The sequence below is a fragment of the Triturus cristatus genome, chromosome 5_1, assembly GCF_964204655.1.
Source record: "Triturus cristatus chromosome 5_1, aTriCri1.1, whole genome shotgun sequence".
NCBI lineage: Eukaryota > Metazoa > Chordata > Amphibia > Caudata > Salamandridae > Triturus > Triturus cristatus.
Window position 1 is genome coordinate 954,464,867 of NC_140587.1, and position 22,305 is coordinate 954,487,171.

At 46.2% G+C, this 22,305-nt stretch overlaps 1 protein-coding gene across 2 annotated transcripts in view; it reads right to left on the reverse strand.

Moving 5' to 3' along the window:
* Positions 1 to 22,305, reverse strand: part of GNAL (G protein subunit alpha L) — a 796,854-nt gene that overhangs the window by 24,796 nt on the left and 749,753 nt on the right. For both annotated transcript variants that reach the window (XM_085606070.1, XM_085606069.1), the window contains exons 10-11: positions 18,550 to 18,680; positions 15,278 to 15,345 (exon numbers count right to left, since the gene is read on the reverse strand). In XM_085606070.1, coding sequence (XP_085462196.1) covers positions 15,278 to 15,345; positions 18,550 to 18,680 — 199 coding nt within the window. The remainder of the gene's footprint in view (positions 1 to 15,277; positions 15,346 to 18,549; positions 18,681 to 22,305) is intronic.

A 22,305-nucleotide genomic window follows, 5' to 3' on the forward strand; every position in this document is an offset into this window, starting at 1 on the left:
ACTGACACCTGAATAGGACTGAGTCTGCTTTTCACAATGCAGTCTCCACCCCCTGTAGTGTGGCTGGACCAGGGAGGACAGAACTGGTTCTTGTAGGAACCTGGGGTCACCAGGCCCTAAGGGCGGTAACGTGGCGCGAGCCGGTCGGGCAACCAGAGGGCGATGTGTTAAGCAACCATACACCACACGCTTCTCATGGACTAGGGACACACACAATAAGGGACGCCACACCGTTCAAATTATGCAAATACTTCAAGTTTATCCAAGTTTAGCTGGTCAGATGCAGTTCAGGAAATAACAAGGCAATACATGACTTATAATACCATCATAACATTACATTCGACACTCTGGGTGATATTCATGCAGTGCCTAACCTTGTTCTAGCGCTGTGCGCGCTTACGTGAAGTCTTTCCCTGAACGAGCCGTCTAACTAAGCATGATACTCGAACGGGGACACATTGGGCTCACTAACATGGCGCCTGTGGAACTGAGCGCTCCTCGTAATCGATGGCCCCTGATCCTATGAAGTAAAGCATATAAAACAAAGCGCTACGCGCAACCATTTGCAGGTAATTACAGTCGAGCAGAGCATATAATACAATACGTTACTCGTGATCCTGGTATGGCATTACCTTCGTGCAGAACATATAATACAATGCGCTACGCGCATCCCTTGGCATGTAATTACTGTCGAGTAGAGCATATAACACAAGGCGCTACTCGCATCTCCTGGCAAACAATTACTTTCGGGTAGAGCATATAACACAAGGCGCTACTCGCATTTCCTGGCAAACAATTACTTTCGAGTAGAGCATATAACACAAGGCGCTACTCGCATTTTCCTGGCAAACAATTACTTTCGAGTAGAGCATATAACACAAGGCGCTACTCGCATTTTCTTGTGAGGTAATTACTGTCGAGTAGAGCATATAACACAAGGCGCTACTCGCATTTCCTGGCAAACAATTACTCTCGAGTAGAGCATGTAACACAAGGCGCTACTCGCATTTTCTTGTGAGGTAATTACTGTCGAGTAGAGCATATTACACAAGGCGCTACTCGCATTTCCTGGCAAACAATTACTTTCGAGTAGAGCATATAACACAAGGCGCTACTCGCATTTCCTGGCAAACAATTACTTTCGAGTAGAGCATATAACACAAGGCGCTACTCGCATTTTCTTGTCGCTCCGGCTGGGGAAGCAGGGTCGGTGGCGGGAAGCGCCACACGAGGGTAAAGTTAGTCAGTTCTTTAGGCGGCTTCCAGCGGAGAGACTGACCGGACTTGCGGAGCGGGTCCCTATGCTCCGGTGCAGTTCACGTAGCACCGCTTTCAGTCTTACAGAAGGGGGGACACGGACAGGATCCCTCGGCGGGGTCTCTCCGTCGCGCAGGCAGGGGAGGGGATTCCCACGGAGGGGACGACCCGGGCCAAGTGCGGTGCGGTTTCCGGACCAGCAGGGGGCGCACCAGGGGGGATCTCGGCCTCCGGGCTTACCTCCGTCTCGGCGTCAGCAGGCGTCCGTCCTCACGACGTTGGGGGAACTCGGCCCCGACCTTGCGCACCTCCTCACTCGGCTGCGACGGCAGCGACAGGGCCCCGGGCTTCTCCTGGGCCTCGCGACACAGCAGGGCACTCCTCCAGGCCTCCAGGCCGCAGCGGTGAGCGCGCTGGCTTCGTCGTCGCAGGGGGGGGGCTCAAATTAAGGATGGGGTAAAGTGCTCAGCGGAGCACGCTGCCGGGGGTCCCAGACCAGGGTAGGAAGCGCGGGGGTCACAGCGCTGGTACCTGGTCGATCCCCGGTGTCTTGGCAATCGGCTTAGTATTTTGTTCACTAGGGTAGCTTGGACACGCAGTCTCAGCTCTGGCATTCAAGGCTTACAGCTCGCTCTTGTCATGCAGTCTCAGTTCTTAAAGTTAGATTTCAGTTCTCAGTTGACAGATGAAGTCTTTTGGCGCAGATGTATCTGGCGCCCTTAAGGGGTTCTGTTACAGGGGTAGGGATGGAGAGGGCGACTAGATCCTTCCTAGTCAGGTTGGCAGAGAGTCTCTGGGTCCTCCTACTACTGGGCAAGATCAGTGGGATTCACAGGGCACCTCACTCACTTAAGAGGCAGTACCTAAATCCTGTCACTCTCAGAGGCATAAGTCCCTGGCTAGGCCCTACCGCCTACACTCCTGGTGGATTCTTCCAGCTCTGCTTCACCCCAATGGCCACCTCACCACACAAGTTTCCCTCCCACTCTTAAGTAGCCCTAGGTCAGGTGACCTCTAGCCAAGGCGGCAAAAGTAAAACCCCACCTCCCTTCTAGAAGGTTCCAGCATCTTCCAGGAGCTTCCCCACTCTAACTATGGGACAAAAAGGCGGGCTGGTATCGCAACATTGTTGTGGGTCCCAGCCAGCTCCTGGCAGCTAGGGTGCTACTATGAAAAACGACCACCCTGCAGTAGCAGGGGTCTGTGGCAGCCATCTTGGGCGAAGTAAGCACCTGCACCTTAACACTACAAAAACGAAAAAAATGAGGGAAAAAGGGCGAAGTCCAACATAACCCCCTTCCAGCCAAAAGCCAGGGCAGACCGATCAATGCCTTGATGGTCTTCCCTGCTTGGGGCGAGAAAAGGTGGACGCAGGCCCGCAACGGCAGGAGCACCCGCAGGTTCTCCGCCGCTCTGGAACCCAATGGTTCCCTAACAAACCTCCCTGGACCAACGAAACCACCCCACTGGGGCTCCCTAGCTAGTTGTGGCCAGGACCGGCCCCTGGGCCGTCCAGATGTCTCTGGCCCGGGTGATCTCGCGGAGTGGGGGGCAGTAGCCCCAGGCCTGTAGTGCCTGTTGACCACTCCGGTCCTCCTCCTTGCAGTCCTAAACTGCCTCTGGTCCTTCCACCTGGGGTCCACACCCTTAGGCTGACCAGCCTTCAGGGGCGAGGCTCTCCTCCCCCTAACTCTCCTTCTGGGGTTCCTCACCCTGTTAGCAGAGGCCCCACCCGCCAGGTCAGGCAACCCCTGAGCCTGGCACCCCAGCACAGGATCTAAACCCTGAAACTGGGCCAACCCCAGAACCTCATGCGCGCCTTTTACAGTCGCCCTGGGTCCTCCTGACACTAGGGGCTCCCCTGCACTGGATGGCACATCGGGACAGCCTAGGCTCCCAACCTGGGGCTCCCTTGCGGAACTCTCCAGGCCCTGAGACTTCGGTTGGGGCACCTCGGGACACCTCCCCGTCTCACGCCTTCCTATAGATAGGTCGTGAGGCCCTACAACCCTCTCTCCCTGGGACCTAGCTGGGCTATCTGCCACTCCTCCCACCTCGCTGGGTTGGGAGATCCCTGCACCACCCCCTTCAGGTTCACACCCCAATGCCTCCTCAGACACCCTAGTGATGTCATCCTGGGGTAAATAAAATCCTAGCTCCTGTGGAGCTTCCGGTATGCTGCCACCAGTGTCCTCACTGGACACACTCATGTGGAGGGCACGCAGCTCCAACTCCTTCATCCGAAGCTCGTGCGCCATCCTCCTCTCCTCCATTGCCCATTTCCTATTTTCTCTTTCCTGTTCCAGTTTGGCTAGCTCCCACTTTAACTGCCTCTCCTCCCTCCTGTCCTCATACTCCTTGGGAGACGCGCTCCCTGTTCTACTACTGGCCCCAGAACGTCTCCCTGGGGGCACATTTTCAGACATATCCACGTTCAAGAGGTCAACCACCTCCTGGGCGCTCTCCTCTTGAGGTGCATCTGGCGCCTCCTGCCCCTCATCCCCTCTCCCTTCTGGGTGGGCTTCTACCCATGCCCTAATGGCGGTGCGGAGTTCCGGTCCTTTGGCCTTCCGCATCCCAGGCACCCCCATCCCCTGCCCGAACTCCCTTAGTTGCTTCACAGTGTACCCCTCGAGGTCAGCTAACCGGAATTCCATTCTAGCAGGTGGGGACCTAGACACTAAGGAGAAAAATTCCTAGGGTATAGGCAACAGTTAACGGCTCACCAGGCTTCTTGCACTCTCAACCTGGACAGTGGAACTAACAATGCAGCAATCAATGTTTTTAGAGCTTTGGAACACAACAGGCGTTTAATTGTGGCGCCCTTCGCCTCACGGAAGGGTGCTGTATGGTCACAGGTCCCAAGGATCCCACCGCTCGCCAACAATGTAGGAACCTGGGGTCACCAGGCCCTAAGGGCGGTAACGTGGCGCGAGCCGGTCGGGCAACCAGAGGGCGATGTGTTAAGCAACCATACACCACACGCTTCTCATGGACTAGGGACACACACAATAAGGGACGCCACACCGTTCAAATTATGCAAATACTTCAAGTTTATCCAAGTTTAGCTGGTCAGATGCAGTTCAGGAAATAACAAGGCAATACATGACTTATAATACCATCATAACATTACATTCGACACTCTGGGTGATATTCATGCAGTGCCTAACCTTGTTCTAGCGCTGTGCGCGCTTACGTGAAGTCTTTCCCTGAACGAGCCGTCTAACTAAGCATGATACTCGAACGGGGACACATTGGGCTCACTAACATGGCGCCTGTGGAACTGAGCGCTCCTCGTAATCGATGGCCCCTGATCCTATGAAGTAAAGCATATAAAACAAAGCGCTACGCGCAACCATTTGCAGGTAATTACAGTCGAGCAGAGCATATAATACAATACGTTACTCGTGATCCTGGTATGGCATTACCTTCGTGCAGAACATATAATACAATGCGCTACGCGCATCCCTTGGCATGTAATTACTGTCGAGTAGAGCATATAACACAAGGCGCTACTCGCATCTCCTGGCAAACAATTACTTTCGGGTAGAGCATATAACACAAGGCGCTACTCGCATTTCCTGGCAAACAATTACTTTCGAGTAGAGCATATAACACAAGGCGCTACTCGCATTTTCCTGGCAAACAATTACTTTCGAGTAGAGCATATAACACAAGGCGCTACTCGCATTTTCTTGTGAGGTAATTACTGTCGAGTAGAGCATATAACACAAGGCGCTACTCGCATTTCCTGGCAAACAATTACTCTCGAGTAGAGCATGTAACACAAGGCGCTACTCGCATTTTCTTGTGAGGTAATTACTGTCGAGTAGAGCATATTACACAAGGCGCTACTCGCATTTCCTGGCAAACAATTACTTTCGAGTAGAGCATATAACACAAGGCGCTACTCGCATTTCCTGGCAAACAATTACTTTCGAGTAGAGCATATAACACAAGGCGCTACTCGCATTTTCTTGTCGTTCCGGCTGGGGAAGCAGGGTCGGTGGCGGGAAGCGCCACACGAGGGTAAAGTTAGTCAGTTCTTTAGGCGGCTTCCAGCGGAGAGACTGACCGGACTTGCGGAGCGGGTCCCTATGCTCCGGTGCAGTTCACGTAGCACCGCTTTCAGTCTTACAGAAGGGGGGACACGGACAGGATCCCTCGGCGGGGTCTCTCCGTCGCGCAGGCAGGGGAGGGGATTCCCACGGAGGGGACGACCCGGGCCAAGTGCGGTGCGGTTTCCGGACCAGCAGGGGGCGCACCAGGGGGGATCTCGGCCTCCGGGCTTACCTCCGTCTCGGCGTCAGCAGGCGTCCGTCCTCACGACGTTGGGGGAACTCGGCCCCGACCTTGCGCACCTCCTCACTCGGCTGCGACGGCAGCGACAGGGCCCCGGGCTTCTCCTGGGCCTCGCGACACAGCAGGGCACTCCTCCAGGCCTCCAGGCCGCAGCGGTGAGCGCGCTGGCTTCGTCGTCGCAGGGGGGGGGCTCAAATTAAGGATGGGGTAAAGTGCTCAGCGGAGCACGCTGCCGGGGGTCCCAGACCAGGGTAGGAAGCGCGGGGGTCACAGCGCTGGTACCTGGTCGATCCCCGGTGTCTTGGCAATCGGCTTAGTATTTTGTTCACTAGGGTAGCTTGGACACGCAGTCTCAGCTCTGGCATTCAAGGCTTACAGCTCGCTCTTGTCATGCAGTCTCAGTTCTTAAAGTTAGATTTCAGTTCTCAGTTGACAGATGAAGTCTTTTGGCGCAGATGTATCTGGCGCCCTTAAGGGGTTCTGTTACAGGGGTAGGGATGGAGAGGGCGACTAGATCCTTCCTAGTCAGGTTGGCAGAGAGTCTCTGGGTCCTCCTACTACTGGGCAAGATCAGTGGGATTCACAGGGCACCTCACTCACTTAAGAGGCAGTACCTAAATCCTGTCACTCTCAGAGGCATAAGTCCCTGGCTAGGCCCTACCGCCTACACTCCTGGTGGATTCTTCCAGCTCTGCTTCACCCCAATGGCCACCTCACCACACAAGTTTCCCTCCCACTCTTAAGTAGCCCTAGGTCAGGTGACCTCTAGCCAAGGCGGCAAAAGTAAAACCCCACCTCCCTTCTAGAAGGTTCCAGCATCTTCCAGGAGCTTCCCCACTCTAACTATGGGACAAAAAGGCGGGCTGGTATCGCAACATTGTTGTGGGTCCCAGCCAGCTCCTGGCAGCTAGGGTGCTACTATGAAAAACGACCACCCTGCAGTAGCAGGGGTCTGTGGCAGCCATCTTGGGCGAAGTAAGCACCTGCACCTTAACACTACAAAAACGAAAAAAATGAGGGAAAAAGGGCCAAGTCCAACAGTTCTACTAAGCAAGAGAGGCTTTCTTTAAAGCCTGCATACTTCAAAGGCTGAGAGTAGTATAAGTAGTGGGGCTCTGACTCCAAAACTTTAGAACTTTTCTGGACTAAGAGGACCCTGCAGAGAAGAATGGAATAAGAGGACCCTGTGAAGAACCGCTGTCAGGAGGAGTACTGCCCCTTTGTTGTGTGTTGCTTTGCTGGGTTGGCCTGAAGTTGCTGCTTCTGTCTGTGGACAGTGGAAAGGACTGACTTTTACTTCGGTGTATCCTGCTTAAGAAGATTCTTCAAGGGCTTGAGATTGCCTCCTTCTAAGAAATCTCAGGGACACAAAGACTTCACATACAGTGCCTGGACTCCATTGCTGGGAGTCCTGGGCCTGCCAAGTGGTGCCAATCCCCATTCTGGGCCACTGGAGGTGTTTACTGAACTATAAACTGCAAGAAAAATATTTCTGATGCCGCTGCCAGTACCGACGCTGTGTGTACCGCCTCGTTGAACCAACGTTCGACAGCACCGCAACGTTGGCCTCACCGATGCCGCTGCCAAAGCGCCACCACCAACGCCTAAGCACCGTTACCGGTGCCCCTGTCTGTACTGCAGCCGTGGTCACTGCCCTCAATGACACAGTAGCCTCAAGCTGCAGACAACAGCGTCATCGACGCCAGCGCTCCGCATCATTGCCACTCCGCTGCCTGCATCAAAGCCATAGACACCACATCATGAAGTGCATGACTCACCGCCCATGACGACACAACAGCCCCGGCACCGCCGATGTCCGCGCGCCTGACTTCGACCTTATGGAGTTTGATCTGCAACCCAAGTGACTTCACGGAGTAACCGACCCTGGCCCGACCTGCGGAGCCTTACCACTGCCCTTTACTGGAAGGTCCTCGAGGCCGCTTCAATTTCAAAGGTACTGTTTTCACGTCGGCTCACGACTCCATTGTGGTCAAACTGAACTGTTGGATTTGATAGTCGTGACCCCGTGATAGCCCTGGTTGGTGCTAACAGCTTCAATGAACTTTATTTTTGGGATATTCTTTGAAAATTCTTATCTTTGCTTGGTATGTTGGATTGTTGTCGTTTTGGTCTTGTTTTGATTAGATCAATATTGGCTATTTTTCTAAACTTGTGTGGTGTCCATTTTGTAGTGTGTTCACTGTGTTACTGAGTGTGTTTTGTACAAATACTTTACAAATTGCCTCTGAGATAAGCCTGACTGCTTGTGCCAAGCTACCAAGGAGGTGAGCTTATCTAAGGTGTGTAATCCCCTTATCCTGACTAGAAGGTAGGGTCCCTTCTTGGACACAGTGTATACCACTGCCAACTAGAGACTCCCATTTATAACAGTTCCTTTTCTGTGACTCGTGCATCGCCCACTGGAGTGGGGACTGGCTGACGTGTCTGAATAGAAGGCTGAAAACTATGGGGCATCAAATTACTCAATGAAATTATGAATGTTGCTTGCAAAGTGCACTAATACCCCTATAGTGTACCGGTAGGAAGGATAATAATGAAAGAAGATACATTAGCTTAGAAGCGGTTAACCAGGTTTTCATATTTTTCTGAAATGTGAGATTGTCAGGCATCAAAGAACAGGAGGTTAAATGGTTAGCCATCAAAAAAGAGAATGTTTGTCTCCAATTGAGCACCTTTTTGAAAGAGAAGGTTTCCAGAAGAACTATAATAGATAGACTCCTTGCAGCAAGATAGGTTATGAAGCTCTGTGGAAAACAGGTGGGTCCTTTCCTGTGCAGTGCTAGTTGGGAGTGTACATGACCTTACACATGGACTTTCTGGAGATCAAAGGTTAGTGAAGACCTACTAAATACGGGGAGATGGGGGCATGTGTAGCTATACACTGAGTACTAGGCAAGCACCCACACTTTGAATCATCTGAAGACTGTGGATCGCATAAGGCGGAAGCCCAAATTCAGTTTCCATAATCAAGATTGAATATGATACACTTAACCACTGTCTTGCGGCCACTGGACGGCAGAAGAGGTGACATTGTGACTGACTGAGATTTTCACCAGAATATGGTGGAGAGGGTAGACCATTATTGTTGGCCTCCACGTTGGAGACCACACCATGGATTGCCCCGTAGATATTAGAACCTAATTTTTACGCTTCAAAGATTGGCTCCATCCACGAGGCGACAGCTTAAAAAGAAGATCAAAACTTGGATTGAGCAACACTCAAGTCATTATTAACACTTACAATGATTTGGGTGTCTTTGGCATAAGGGGGCAAACAGAAAGAATGATTGAAATGAGCTAAATGGAATAATAGATACTAAAAGGGATGAATGTGAGAGCAGATTGCATAAGATAGGTATTGGAAAGAACAGGCGACGATAAACGGCTTGAGATCTGTTCAACAGAAATGACGTGAGCCAGGCAAGAGCTTGAATTCAGATCCCTTTTTGGTCTAAGCAGCTGATGAGCACAGGATGGAGCACAGTGTCAAAAACTTCAGAGATATCAGGTAGAGTGGCTGTCTGACACTGAGCAAATTAGCAACTCCTAGTAGTAGAGTCGATTCTGTCTATGGGTCAGAACCCGAGTTGTGCACAGTCCCAAAAAATGATTTACTTTCAATAAAGTTGGAAGCTTGATAATCTATTTCATGTTCGAGAATTTCAGAGAAGGAAATATGCACTGAGATCAGTCTGATATCACGGGTCTTCTGCAAAGGCATCACTGCTATGGCTTCTTTCCATTCCAGAAGTGCCATCAAAGAAGATAAGGTTCTATTTCAGAGAGCAGTGCATGTACAGCAAATACTTTGAGGCCCTGGTGAAAATATGGACAGGACATGAGTCCAAGGAAAAGCCCAAATTATTAAAGAGGGCCAAGGACAATGTGGTGTGACATTTGTGAAACAAGGCAATTAATAGTCAGCAAAATGAAGCTAGACAGATTAAAGCACAAGAGAGTCAAGAAGCGAAAAATAACTCATTTCCTCTAGGGAGAATCCATACGAGAAGCTGCAGAGGGCACACCCTTTCAGTGGGACAAAAAGGAAATCACCTACCTGGGAATAAGAATAACACCGAAGCTCCAGGACGTCTATAAGGCAAACTATCCCCCAATCCTTGGGCAAGTAAAAGCAGATTTGCACAGATGGGCTCCCAAGTACTTTTCATGGATAGGGCGCATTCAGGCGATCAAGATGATGATACTGCCTAAGGTATTGTACCTTTTCCAGGGCCTCCCGATCGAGAGGGATCAGGGGTTCTTCAACACACTAAAATCGTTGATCACCCGCTTTATCTGGGGTGGGAAAAGGGCACTAGTATAATTTCAACAACTCCGGCTTCCCAAAAACAAGGGGTGACTGGCACTACCAGACATGAATCTATACTACAAAGTAGATCAACTCTGATGGATCACAGAATTGTCATCCTGGGTATCCGACAAACACTTGCTACACATGGATAGGGCGGTGGCGGGGAGGAGCATATGGGACGTACTATGGAAGCACAAATCAGACCGCCTGCCTAATGTATACCTAAGTACACCTGCAAAAACTACCCTCAGGGTGTGGGACGAACTCCACAGGTCATCTGCCCTGACTACTTTCTCATCACCTTTCACACCCATACACTATAATCCAGCATTTCCACCCGCATGTACACCGGGACCCTTTGATGCGTGGAGGGAGGGGGGTACCGTATGATATCGGACCTGTTCCATAATTGGGACATCCTCACTTGAGCATTGTCGGAGGTAATTTAACTTCACAGCCAACGAATACTACCACTACACTCGGCTTAAACATTGGGTCCTTAGCAGGGGAGTTCGACAAGCAGCGACTAGAGAGCTCATGCCAATAGAGAAAATAGCTAAATTGGAAAAGGGTACAAAAGGCACTATCTCGCACTTATATAAGATATTACAATTACACTGAGCAACCCAGGCACAGGCTATTTTGGGAACATATTTTGGGGGCAAGCATCACAGATAGGCAATGGGACAAACTATACAAGGACATACATAAGTTTAACCAATCAATGGGAATGCGGGAGGCCCACTATAAAGTACTTAATGATTGGTACTTGTACCCCACAAAACTCAAACAGATTTTCCCGAGACTTCAGACTTATGCTGGAGAGGCTGTGGACTCCAAGGGGATTTTAAGCATATCTGGTGGGACTGTCCGACAATCCATCCATTCTGGTCAGAGATTCTGGCAAAGATTAAGGACATACTTGGCTACCCCATCCCCTCTGATCTAGGGTCGAGATCTGGGACTCTCAAAGGCCAAACGGTTAGTGACAGAACCATCCTATGGCTGTGTCTGGGAGCGGGCAAAACGGTGTGGAAGCAGAGGGAGACACCCTCCATGACCCAATGGCACGCTCATCTATGGCAGGCTCTCACTATGGAGAGAATGGCAAGTGTATTAGTAGACACCTTTAGTAACGTTGAGTATACATGGGGACCCCTGGTGGAGTATTTGTCTCGGGCCTTCCCCTGTTTGCATGTCCCACACGTACCGGGGCACTCCACCTCTTCCAATTTTAGAAAACTGGGGGGTGGGAAGGGGACTCAGGATGGGGACATAGGAAGGATACCTCTGGGAGCCCTTTGAACAGACAGGCAAGCCACAAACTTAAATGCGCCTCAGTGAAACTCTGTGCACCGTTAGTGTTTGGGGGAGGGGAGGGAGTTAAGAGGGATTTGAGTTTTTGTTGTTCAAAATATGAAAATGACCAATGATGCTGTTCCAAAGTTTTCTCTTTAAATGCGCCTCAGTGAAACTCTGTGCACCATTAATGTTTGGGGGAGGGGAGGGAGTTAAGAGGGATTTGAGTTTTTGTTGTTCAAAATATTAAAATGAGCAATGATGCTGTTCCAAAGTTTTCTCTCAGTTTGATTGCATTCTCCTTCTCCATACAGAAGCAACTGTATTTTTCTATAGCCATACAAAGTATGACGCGAGAGGGGAGGACGCACAGGTACTACGTAATGCTATGCTTGTGGAAAATTCCAATATAAAGAATGTTAACAAAAGCGAGTGAAGGAGGAGCGAACAGGACATTAGGAAATTAGATGTGGAACATGCACTGAAACCCAAAACAGGTCTTGCATGAGATTAAGTCTAAGAATATAAACTAACACTGACTAATTATGCTAAAATATCCTACCTGCCCATAAAAAAACACCTGTACGAATCGGCTGGCAAACCATTAGCATGGCCGAACAGCCAAGAGTGGGAAGAAAGCTAATCACTTCTGAGGCATGAGAGGTGACAGGCACCCAAGAGATAGCAGAAACATTCAATGACTATCTCCAAGCAGCTTACCAGTCAAGCCACACACCGACATTGCTAGACATAGACGACTTTGTTAGTGATTGCCCCACACAACGTTTAACGAGAGTACATACAGACTCCCTAGAACAGGGGCTCATGTAGGAGGAGACAGGCGATCACACAACTACAAACAGGGAAAACACCTGGACCCAATGGCATACCAATAGAATTTTATAAGAAAGAGTCGACTAAGGTGATAAAGTCTTACACAACATGTACACATAAACATGCTAATCTCAAACATTAACAACAGGTCTACGCACTGCAACAATAACATTAATAAATAAAGATAGAAAGCACAGAGATCATTGTTAGTCTTTCTGCACTATATAATTGCTTAATGAAGATGTTAAAATCCTAGCTAGGGTGTTGGCCAACAAGTAATTACTGTCTTAATTCACCCTGGTCAAACCCTAACTGGTTTTATTCCACAATGATTTACCAAACTGCACTTAAGACAACTATATAACAATATGGCCTTAGCAAAGAATATAAATGAACCGATAGCGGTGGCATCTCTAGATATAAATAAGGCCTTTGATTCTACTGAATGGCCATTTCTCCTCGCTGTTCTTAAAAAAATGTTGACTGGGTACGTCTCCTGTACTCTAGTCCCCTGGCGATGGTGAGGGTTAACGGCGCGATATCATGGACATTCCGCATTGGGAGAGCCACGCGACTGGGATGCCAGCTGTCACCTATGTTATTTGCCCTAGCCATAGAACCACTGGCTGGATGGATACAAAAGGACGCATGAAAGAGTAACTAGGCGGACCGAATTTCCCACTATGCAGTTGACATTGTAATTTACATCCCTAACCTCGTAGTCTTTACACAGACTATGACAAATATTCGCCACATACCAGATATATACAGGACTGGGCATTAACTGGGACAAATCACTTCTGTTCCTGATGGGTGGGCGGCAGCCACAGGAGGTTCTGCCAATACCCTTAATGGTCGAACCACAGCATTTTAAATACTTAGGCCTGTAGATCACTAAATATGACAGAACGGAGTATGAGGTCAATTTAAACCAGTTATAGACTAAATAAAAAGAAATGACAGGAATCATTTGCTGATCTCGCTATTGGAAGGGCGGCGATCTTTAAAATGGTTGAACTCCCCTTTTTTTTTTTTTTAGAGTTTTATATAGCGCGAACTTGAGCTGAATCCAATCAGGTATCAGAGCACTTTACATAGCACCAGTTACGTTACATGAGGAAACACATTCATTTTTTTTTTTTTTTTTTTGTTAGGCACGGGGAGATTAAGTGATTTGCCCAGAATCACAGGATGTTCAGCGTCGTTACCGAGACTCGAACCCAGTTCCCCAGGTCCGAGGTCGAGCGCCCTAGCCATTAGGCCAACTCCTCTCCCCACATATTTCCTACAGAAGACTCCCACCAGGATACTCAGCTAGTACTTTCATAGGACAGATCACTTGTTAAGGACTCTGCTGTAGGCAGGAAGAACACCCCAGATCACACTGACCCTCCAACGCCCAACATACGAAGGTGGAATTGTATTACCAAATGTTCATAAATACTACGAAGCAGCACAAGTCTGTATTGTCAACAGATGAGCAGAACAGACTTCCCATTGGAGGAACCGGCTTTTATACGGAACAGATTCAAATTTGGGGGGGGAGCGGAACACACATGTTTTATGGTTGTACGATGGTGCATCGCATGCAATTACTTCGCATGCCTTTTACACGCATTTGGAATCTAGAATGGATAATTGGTGGCCTCAACTGAATCACTGGTATGCACTGACACAAAGAGAACATGCATTAGGACCATGAAAGATATCATGATATGCTAAAGTCTAGCACAGTGGTTCCCAAACTTTTGACTCCTGAGGACCCCCATTGAGTCACCACTGGAAGCCGGGGACCCCCAAGCAATTTGTAGGATTTAAATTTCAAACATTAAAACAGTAATTCGAAAAAAAGAAACACACGTGTGCACACAAAACAAATACTCAAATTACTAAGGATTTTAGGGGCATATTTACAAGTCCCTATCGCCAAGGGTACGTCACTTTTTGTGATGTTCCTGTGGCAGTAGGGGCTTCGCCTTATTTACAAGGCAGCGTTAAGCCACTTATTGTGACTTAACACTGCCTTGTATATAAGGCCCCCTTTCACGCAATGCTTAGCGTGAAAAAGGTGGGCAGTGGGAGTTGCAGTGGGCGTTTCACTTCAACACCCATTGATTTTGACGCTGCCCTCTATTTACAAGGTCAGCTGAAATAGGAGACCGCACCGAAATTAAGACCATGAAAAACCTGGTCTTAACTTGGCGAAATGAGGAGGAATGCCTTATTTCTCCTCGTTTTTGCTTTTTCCAACAGAAAAAGCAAAACGCCTTTGATTGTTTATGTTCAGGAAGGTGACCCTTTCTGCACATAAACAATCTTTAATAAAAACTTTAATAAAAATAACGTTTTGTAACTTCCATGTGTGCTGCATTAGGCAGCACACATAGAAGTGACAAAAAGGCATTACAAAATTGTTCATGTGCAGGAAGTGGGAACATAGCAGCATCAGGATAATGATAGACTGGGAATAAACATATGTTGCTAAATTGTACCATGCAGTTTGCAAGCAGCTCTTTGATGACAGTTTATAGGACATTGTGCTAGATTACGATTGTCCCTTATATGAATTGCACAATGACAAAAGAATCTCTGTGACAAAATCAGTAACCCACTGACCTATGCACATAAAATACTGTTTTTTAAAATGCATTGTACACGTTCTTTGCAGTAGGCATATTAACCCTCTGTGTCACATTAGATAAGTCAAAGCTGCTACTGGACAAAACTCTCATCTCTCTCCAGCAGGTACATTAATCGCTGGCCTTTTCTTGACACTTTTATAGTTGCTCGAAAACTGCTAATTTTACAAGGAACTTTGCAGTGCTTTTAAAACTGCTGCCTGCGGACCCCCTGGGAATGTTCCACGGACCCCTGGGGGTCCTCGGACCCCAGTTTGGGAAACACTGGTCTAGCATACTGCTTTGTCTTTTAGAAAGAAAATTACATTTTTAAAAATTCAACATTTCAATGAAATTAAAATTTCGATTATTGCATATTTTGTTAATTAAAAAAAAGTTTAATAATTTTTGCATCTTTTTAATGTATTTCAATCCATACCTTTGAAATTCAAATTGCTTAGACTGGGGTCCCAACATCCAAAAGTGATTCCACAGAAGTGATGAGCAATCCCATACACAAAGTTTACCTTTATCAAAACCCACAGAAGGCGGCTAGATAAGACTAATAACAATCAAGCAGAGACTACAATGATTCTGTAACATGAGCGTTTTCAAATTTATGTAAATATACTTACTAAAAATTCATCCCGGATGAAAAACTTGGCCCTTGTAACTTTGGGATCTTCCCCGGCGTCTGGTTGTGCTGTTCATAAGAAATTGCATCGCTTTAGACACTATCTGGCAAGAGTATTAGCATAACTTCTGTTAAATAAGCAGAAGCGCAACTGTCCACATTTCCGCAATGGAAAATATGTAGATGAACGAGCAAACGGAGCATCTTAGAAAGTAATTTACAAATACAGTTTGCTGATGTTTTTATAAATTTCCTTCAATTGTAGGTAGAAATCTTACTTAAACTCTAAATCCTAAAAGTAACATTATGTAGTGTAATGGGAGAAAAAATATTCTAATAGATTCAGGCAACAGTGAATGACATCTGGACAGCTACATTTTACACATGCGTATCTCAACTAAAAATATTAGTCCTCTCAATCCGAATACTCTTGGTTACTATGAACATTGGTGTAGTATTACCAAAACAGCAGCATATCGTATGTGGACTTAACAGGGGATCTCACAGGTCTTGCATTACACCTAAACCTATCTGATCATTTAACACTGGTGTTACGTAATCAAAATATTTCTCTTGTTGGTCACCATATGTACTCAAATCAGAAAGATCCCATTCAAAGAAACATTTAGGAAAACTGGCGCTGTATGTCCCTGGGCTACTAACCAAGATTTGCCAACGTTTCCGGTCTGTAACGATAGGCTAATGAACGCATTTTGGTTTAGGAAACAAAACTTTCCCTCAAAAACGGGCAAAGTTAAATTGATTTCATACCAGATTGGCTGTTGTATAATTTCCTATCAGCAACTTGCAATTTTGCACTACTACAGGGCCGGTCGCAGAGTAACTGTCAATTGCAAACATGAAAATAAGCCCGAGTCAAATGATGGCACACAGTTGCACCTTATCAGAAATTTTAATCTTCATGAAAAATGGTTTCTTTTTAAATGCTATTTTATTTAATTAACTTATGCAAATAAATTTAAACTTCAACTTCACTACTACATCTTATTTATTTACTGAGTTGTACAGAGTGCTTCATCTCCAGAACCTCAAATGGCTTGACCATGAAAAGCATTGAGTTACATTACAAGCAGCGGCATTGAAGTGGATCCATTCTTGGGGATACATTTTACAAGTTACCATGGAGAGGTCACTGGAAAAGCAAGAGAGGCCTAAGGGTTTCATCTCTTTCGCTACCTGAGTGCATATTCAGTCTAGAGCCTAGGGTCAGTATGAGAAGAAGCTCTGTGCCTACCATGGTAATACTAGTAAATAGAGATCTAACCAATAAAGCTTGGTCTTTCAATCCCTAGTCATGTGAGGGGGACATATGGTCTGGTACTTTCTTGAAGATTTTAGGGTGCAGTACCACAGACAGACTTATGTATATACCAGTGTCCACAACTTGTACTTCATTCTTATGAACAAGTGGGCAACAGAGGGTTTCACAAAGAGCCTCCTTTTAGACACAGAGTGTTGACAACAGAAGTTTAGTTTCAGAATCAAAACTAGGTGTACTCACGGACTCCCATCACAGACAGTAGGGTCTGACACAGACGTGAATCTTTACACCCTGATTCTCCTAAATACAGGTTGTTGCCAACTGCAAATATAGTATCTCTATCAACAGCTAGATGTAGAGCTGCAGAAGGAATTTTTGAATTCTATCAATGCAGAAATCTAGGTGTGTTGTGTATTTCCTTGTGAGGAGATCTACACATGCAAACTTACCCCTGTGAAACGACCCCACAATATTTACTAGTACATCCATGTCAGCCTTCCAGAGGCAGGAAAGCTTTTTAATGAAGCAGAGATTGTTGTGGGTACACAATTTCATCTTGATCATGAGGGGGCTCGAATAGCAGTATCTACCAGGAGAATGCTTTGCCATGGTGGACGATACCATGGTATCTGCAGATGGTCATAGCTTGGCTATCCAGTTTAAAACGAGTAAGAGAGATTCTAGAGCCAGTAATTACAAACTTGGTCTTAATGGTATTTACACACACTAACCAGAAGACAAGGCCAACAACAGGGATACATTTGAAATGGTCTCTTCTGCTATGTACAAGACAAGAGTATGTAAATGGGAGTGTTGTTGTAGTGCCGCAACAGCTTCCAAATCTACCCTGCACTGTAAGTGTTTTTTCACTCAACTGCAAGGCTAGTACAATAGGTCAAAAATTTAGTTCCCAGCTAACTGAATGTAACTTGTGGGAAACCCAAAACTATCAATAAAAGTATTCTCTAAATTTTCTTGCAGGGATTTAGAACTCACATTCAGACTACATCTTCCTATACCTCCTAATAGAATACATTTCCAAAGGGAACCAGACTTGTATGTCAGTATTTATGCCATAAAACATTATGACTCCACTTCATAGAGAATATCATTTAAAGTTCTCTGTGAAGCTTGTCCCTAGGTTCACACTTTCAAAATACTGTATAGCAAATATCTAAGACTTGCAGGCATTGAAGAGACATGACAGAATCTTGTGGGTAAACCTCATAAACAGGGTAACACGTAGTTGGAAAATCACTGCATGTTATGTTAGCCAAACTAAAATAGGAGAACCAGCAATAAATGTTCCCAAACATCCTGTCCAACTTAGCCGGTCTGATCCATAGACACAGGATTATGGCCATGATCTTTGAACACTTGAGAAATGATCAACACCACCATCAAGCAAGGTGTTTTGTCAGAAACTGATAATCTATCAAAGTCTCTGCTCAGTGCCTTTGCAGAATCCTAACTGAAAATGATTAGACATAGTGTGCTTCCATGAATTCCCTCAAGTCTGATATCTAACTCTTGTGAGAACTAAGGATTATGTATGCCATGCAAGAGGTAACATGCAAAAAGGGTGGCCTTGACACTTAATGAGATTAAAAATGTTTTTAATTTTTTGTATGATAAACCGCCCATGTTCTAGTGAATGGAGAAATGCTCCAAATAAAAAAAGAAAGAAAAAGCTAAGCTAAATGCCTGCTCCAGTGCTGGCAGGGGAACAGCAAGAATAGGTTATATGTTATGGAGTGCAATTTACTTTGGTCTATAAATTGGTTTTACACAGCCCCAGTTTCAAAGGGCTAATTCATGATAAGAGACCGAAGTATCCAGCAAACAAACGGTTAAGAATCAAAGCAGACTGTTTGAGATAGTACAAGCAAGCATTGCATTATCAGGAACAGGTTTCGATTTTTTTCAGAAATTCTGGTAATTTTCACCATTTGCAATGCTTTAATCCTCTTAAGAAAAATGTAACGGCTTACCATCCTCCGGTACAGTGTAGCGCACATATTCAGGAAAGTAGTCTTCTATTTTAGATTTCCCTGCCAAAACCTTTTCCGCTAACATGTCCTGTTTGTTCAAGAACAAGATGATAGAAATGGTCCGTAACCACCTGTGAAGAAAAAGCATCCTTAGTACATGCAGGGTACGCTTAAGTAAAAAAGTTGCACTTTAAATGTTCAACTATGTGTTGTGTCAACATTTTACTGAAGTTGCAAAAAACTATGCACAATCAAAAGACAATATTCAACATAATGTGTAAACTAGTTTAATCACAGAACTCTTTGGACAAACATAGCCATCAAGGCAATTAAAACGTCATTCCACACCTTATGAAGATATCAAGTTGCCACAAGAGTGGGGGAAACCAGGAGCACACAGGGCAAAAAGGGAACTTGGGCAATGAGTGAGTGAAACACACGGGGCAGTACTACATTATAGCACCTCAGAGCGAGATTAAATTTGCGGCTGATGTTTGCACCTTAAAAGGGGTCACGGACTCTTGCGTGGCCCCTTCTGTAATATGGATTGTGACGGCAAGATCCCAGGAGGAAATTCCTTGACTTGCATGAGAGTGTGCCTCCTTGCAAAAAAGGGTAGGGTTTTGGGCTACTGCCATATTTCAGACGTGGGCACAAGAGCACAGAAGCTGGTGGGAGATGGACTGATAGTCCAACTCATATGAGGTGACACCCCTTCTCCTGATGCCCCCCACACCATAGGACAACCCCTTCATAGGTCTCTACGGGGCCTCCTGGCAGGGTCCGACTGGTAATGCGGGTACTCGGGAAATGTCCAAAGGGCCGGTAGCAGAGTTCCAGCTGTGGGCTTCTGTTTTGGGAAGCTTGGGGGCTGTCTGAGCTGTTAGGATGCTGCCAGCGGCCCAGTGGGTGCCTGAGTGGCCTTTCTAGAGGCAGATGGGTAGAGGTGTCACTCCCTTTCTGTCGCTGGGTCGGCCCAATAATGTATGCTGATTGAGCGGGAGCAGGGGGCCTGAGCAGAAGTGATCTCAATTGCATTCATGTGTGGCTCAGCAGTGTGAATTAATCTGTGCATTTTTTTTAATCTAAGTGAAGTTAATAAAACATGCCTCCCCCTTTCTTTTCATAAAACTTCACTGAAGCAGTGTTTTGCTGGAAAGGCAATACGCAAATGTAGGCCACTTTTTTTTGGTGTGCCCGGGCCGATTTTTTATCCCAATCCAACCCTGCCCCCTGGCATCTCCATTCTTGCAAGTGCAGTCACACTCTGCGACCACAAATGGGGGATCCAAGCGTGCTCTTCAAAATAAAGCCAGGTTCACTGGCAGTGACATATGGAGCAGTGGTTTCAGACCACGTCTCTCTTTAACGATTGTGCTCTGCCCAGACATGTGCGATCTGTCAAGAGTATGCACTGGGGAAAGCACATACCTGTAATCAGGCAAAATGTCCCTGCATGCAACAGGAGCGTACAAATGATGGTGCGCCAGGCAGTACCAGTGTGCACCGGCTCTCATTGGGCCCCTCATACTGGTCTTTGGATTGTTGACTCTAAACCAGGCTCCATCTGAGAGCCAGGTCAATGAAGGTGAAGGCAAATTACTCTTTGCACAGAGGTGAAAATATGGGGCAGCCTGCCTGACCGGTTTCAGAGCCACCGTAGAGATGAAAAGAAATCGGGCCAAAAGAAGGGTATGGCAGATGCTTACGTTCGCTCTGGTGGTATGGAGTTCCAAAAACTGGACCTTGCTGCCTCCTACCGAGAGTGAGAAGAAACCTCTATGTAGGATATCCGTGTGATTGTATTTACACAGCGCCTACTACCCCTGACGAGGCATTGAAATGCTTTGAGCAAGCAGCACGCTAGTCTGGAACCCAAGATTAGAGTTAAACTGTAAATTTGTTATCTGCGCTTTTCTTTTTCTCCTGTGGATTAGTTGTGGTAAGTTTGAGCTCTCGAGTTCTTCTGTGTTTAGTAGTGTTTTTAGTAGGGATAGCATGAAGGAAATGGATTGAAAAAGGGGATGTAGTAAGTTGTTATTGGGAGCAGTGGACATGTGCCTGTTCGGTAAATTGGCTAAAACCAAGGGGGAAATTTGAAAAGGATGTTTGGGAGTTTACAGAGTCAGAAAGATTTGGGGTGAGTCAAAGAGAGCAGGGATGGAACACAGATTCCAGGGAGTAGAACTTTTTATTTTACAAAACTGAAATTAACCTATACATACATATTTTCATGTGACATTTAGTGTTTGTTGAATAAACCTCTCTAGATATAGGCACACACACACACAACCATATTTACACAGAAGCAGCAATATTTACATGGTCTGTTATACACATGTATCTTGTGGTGTGATATATATCATGTTTTTACTCCTTAGATTAATGCAAACGCTTATACCAGGAAGCACAGTATCTCCGTACCCTGAGAAGCATAGTTTGGAATGTCGAACTATACATGATATATCTATCTATCTATCTATACATACATACATACATACATACATATATATATAGTTACTTACCCAGTAAGCATATGTTCTTGGCATGTAGAGCGATCCACATGCTTTGCATACTCCTGCCATCTAATGTTGGGTCCGAATGATTGCAAGTTGTTTTTCTTCGAAGAAGTCTTTCCTAGTCACAAGGTAAGGTGACTGCTACTTTCAGTGATAGTGCACATGGTCATAGACTCCATTGTTAGATTGTTTTCCCGAAAGAGGGTGCGAATGGAGTAACTAAGTGTAGTATAGAGATGTCCATGCGTATGAATGTATAATTAAGAACTGCAACAACTACAGGCACCCAGGGAGGCAGGTGGGCACATGTGAATCTACAGCTCTACAAGCCAAGAACAGATGCTTACTGGGTAAGTAACATTATGCGTTTGAGGCATATGTGCTGTAGATACACGCTTTACATAGACTACAAAGCAGTATACTCCCAAAGGGGAGGCTAACCTGTAGATATTGCAGTTGTTTGAAATAGTGTTTGAAGTACTGCTTGGCCTACATTAGCTTGTTGATGTGCTAACATATCTACACAATGGTGTTTGGTAAATATGTGTGGTGTAGACCATGCAGCTGCCTTACATATGTCAGCTAGAGGAATGTTACCTAAAAAGGCCACAGAAGCCCCTATTTTGTGAGTGAAATGCGCTTTAGGGGGTATGGATAAAGTCCTTTTAGCTTTAGCGTAGCATGTTCGAATGAATTTAACAATCCATCTTGCAATACGAGATTTAGAATTGGGATTGCCTTTGTGAGGTGGAGCAAATGCAACAAACAGTTTTGTTTTGCAAAAGTCTTTTGTCTCATCTATGTAGTACAATAAAGCTCTTTTTACGTCAAGCGCGTGAAGAGCGCTTTCTGCTACAGAATCAGGTTGATGACATAACACAGGTAACTCAACTGATTGGTTTATAGGAAAAGCAGAAACTACTTTGGGGGATTTTTAGGTTGGTGCGGAGAACTACCCTGTCTTTGTGTAGCTGAAAGCAGTGTTCTTCCAATGTTAATGCCTGTAGCGCACCAACTCTCCTTAATGAGGTGATTGCGATGAGGAAAGGAACTTTACAGGAGATAAACTGCAACAGGCATTTGTACAATGGTTCAAAAGGCGGACCCATGAGCCTTGGAAGAACTATGTTGAGATTCCATACTGGGGCAGGAGGAATCCTTGGTTGGTATTACCCTTTTCAAGCCTTCCATGAAGGCTTTGATCACTGGAACTCGGAATAATGATAAATATTGCCTG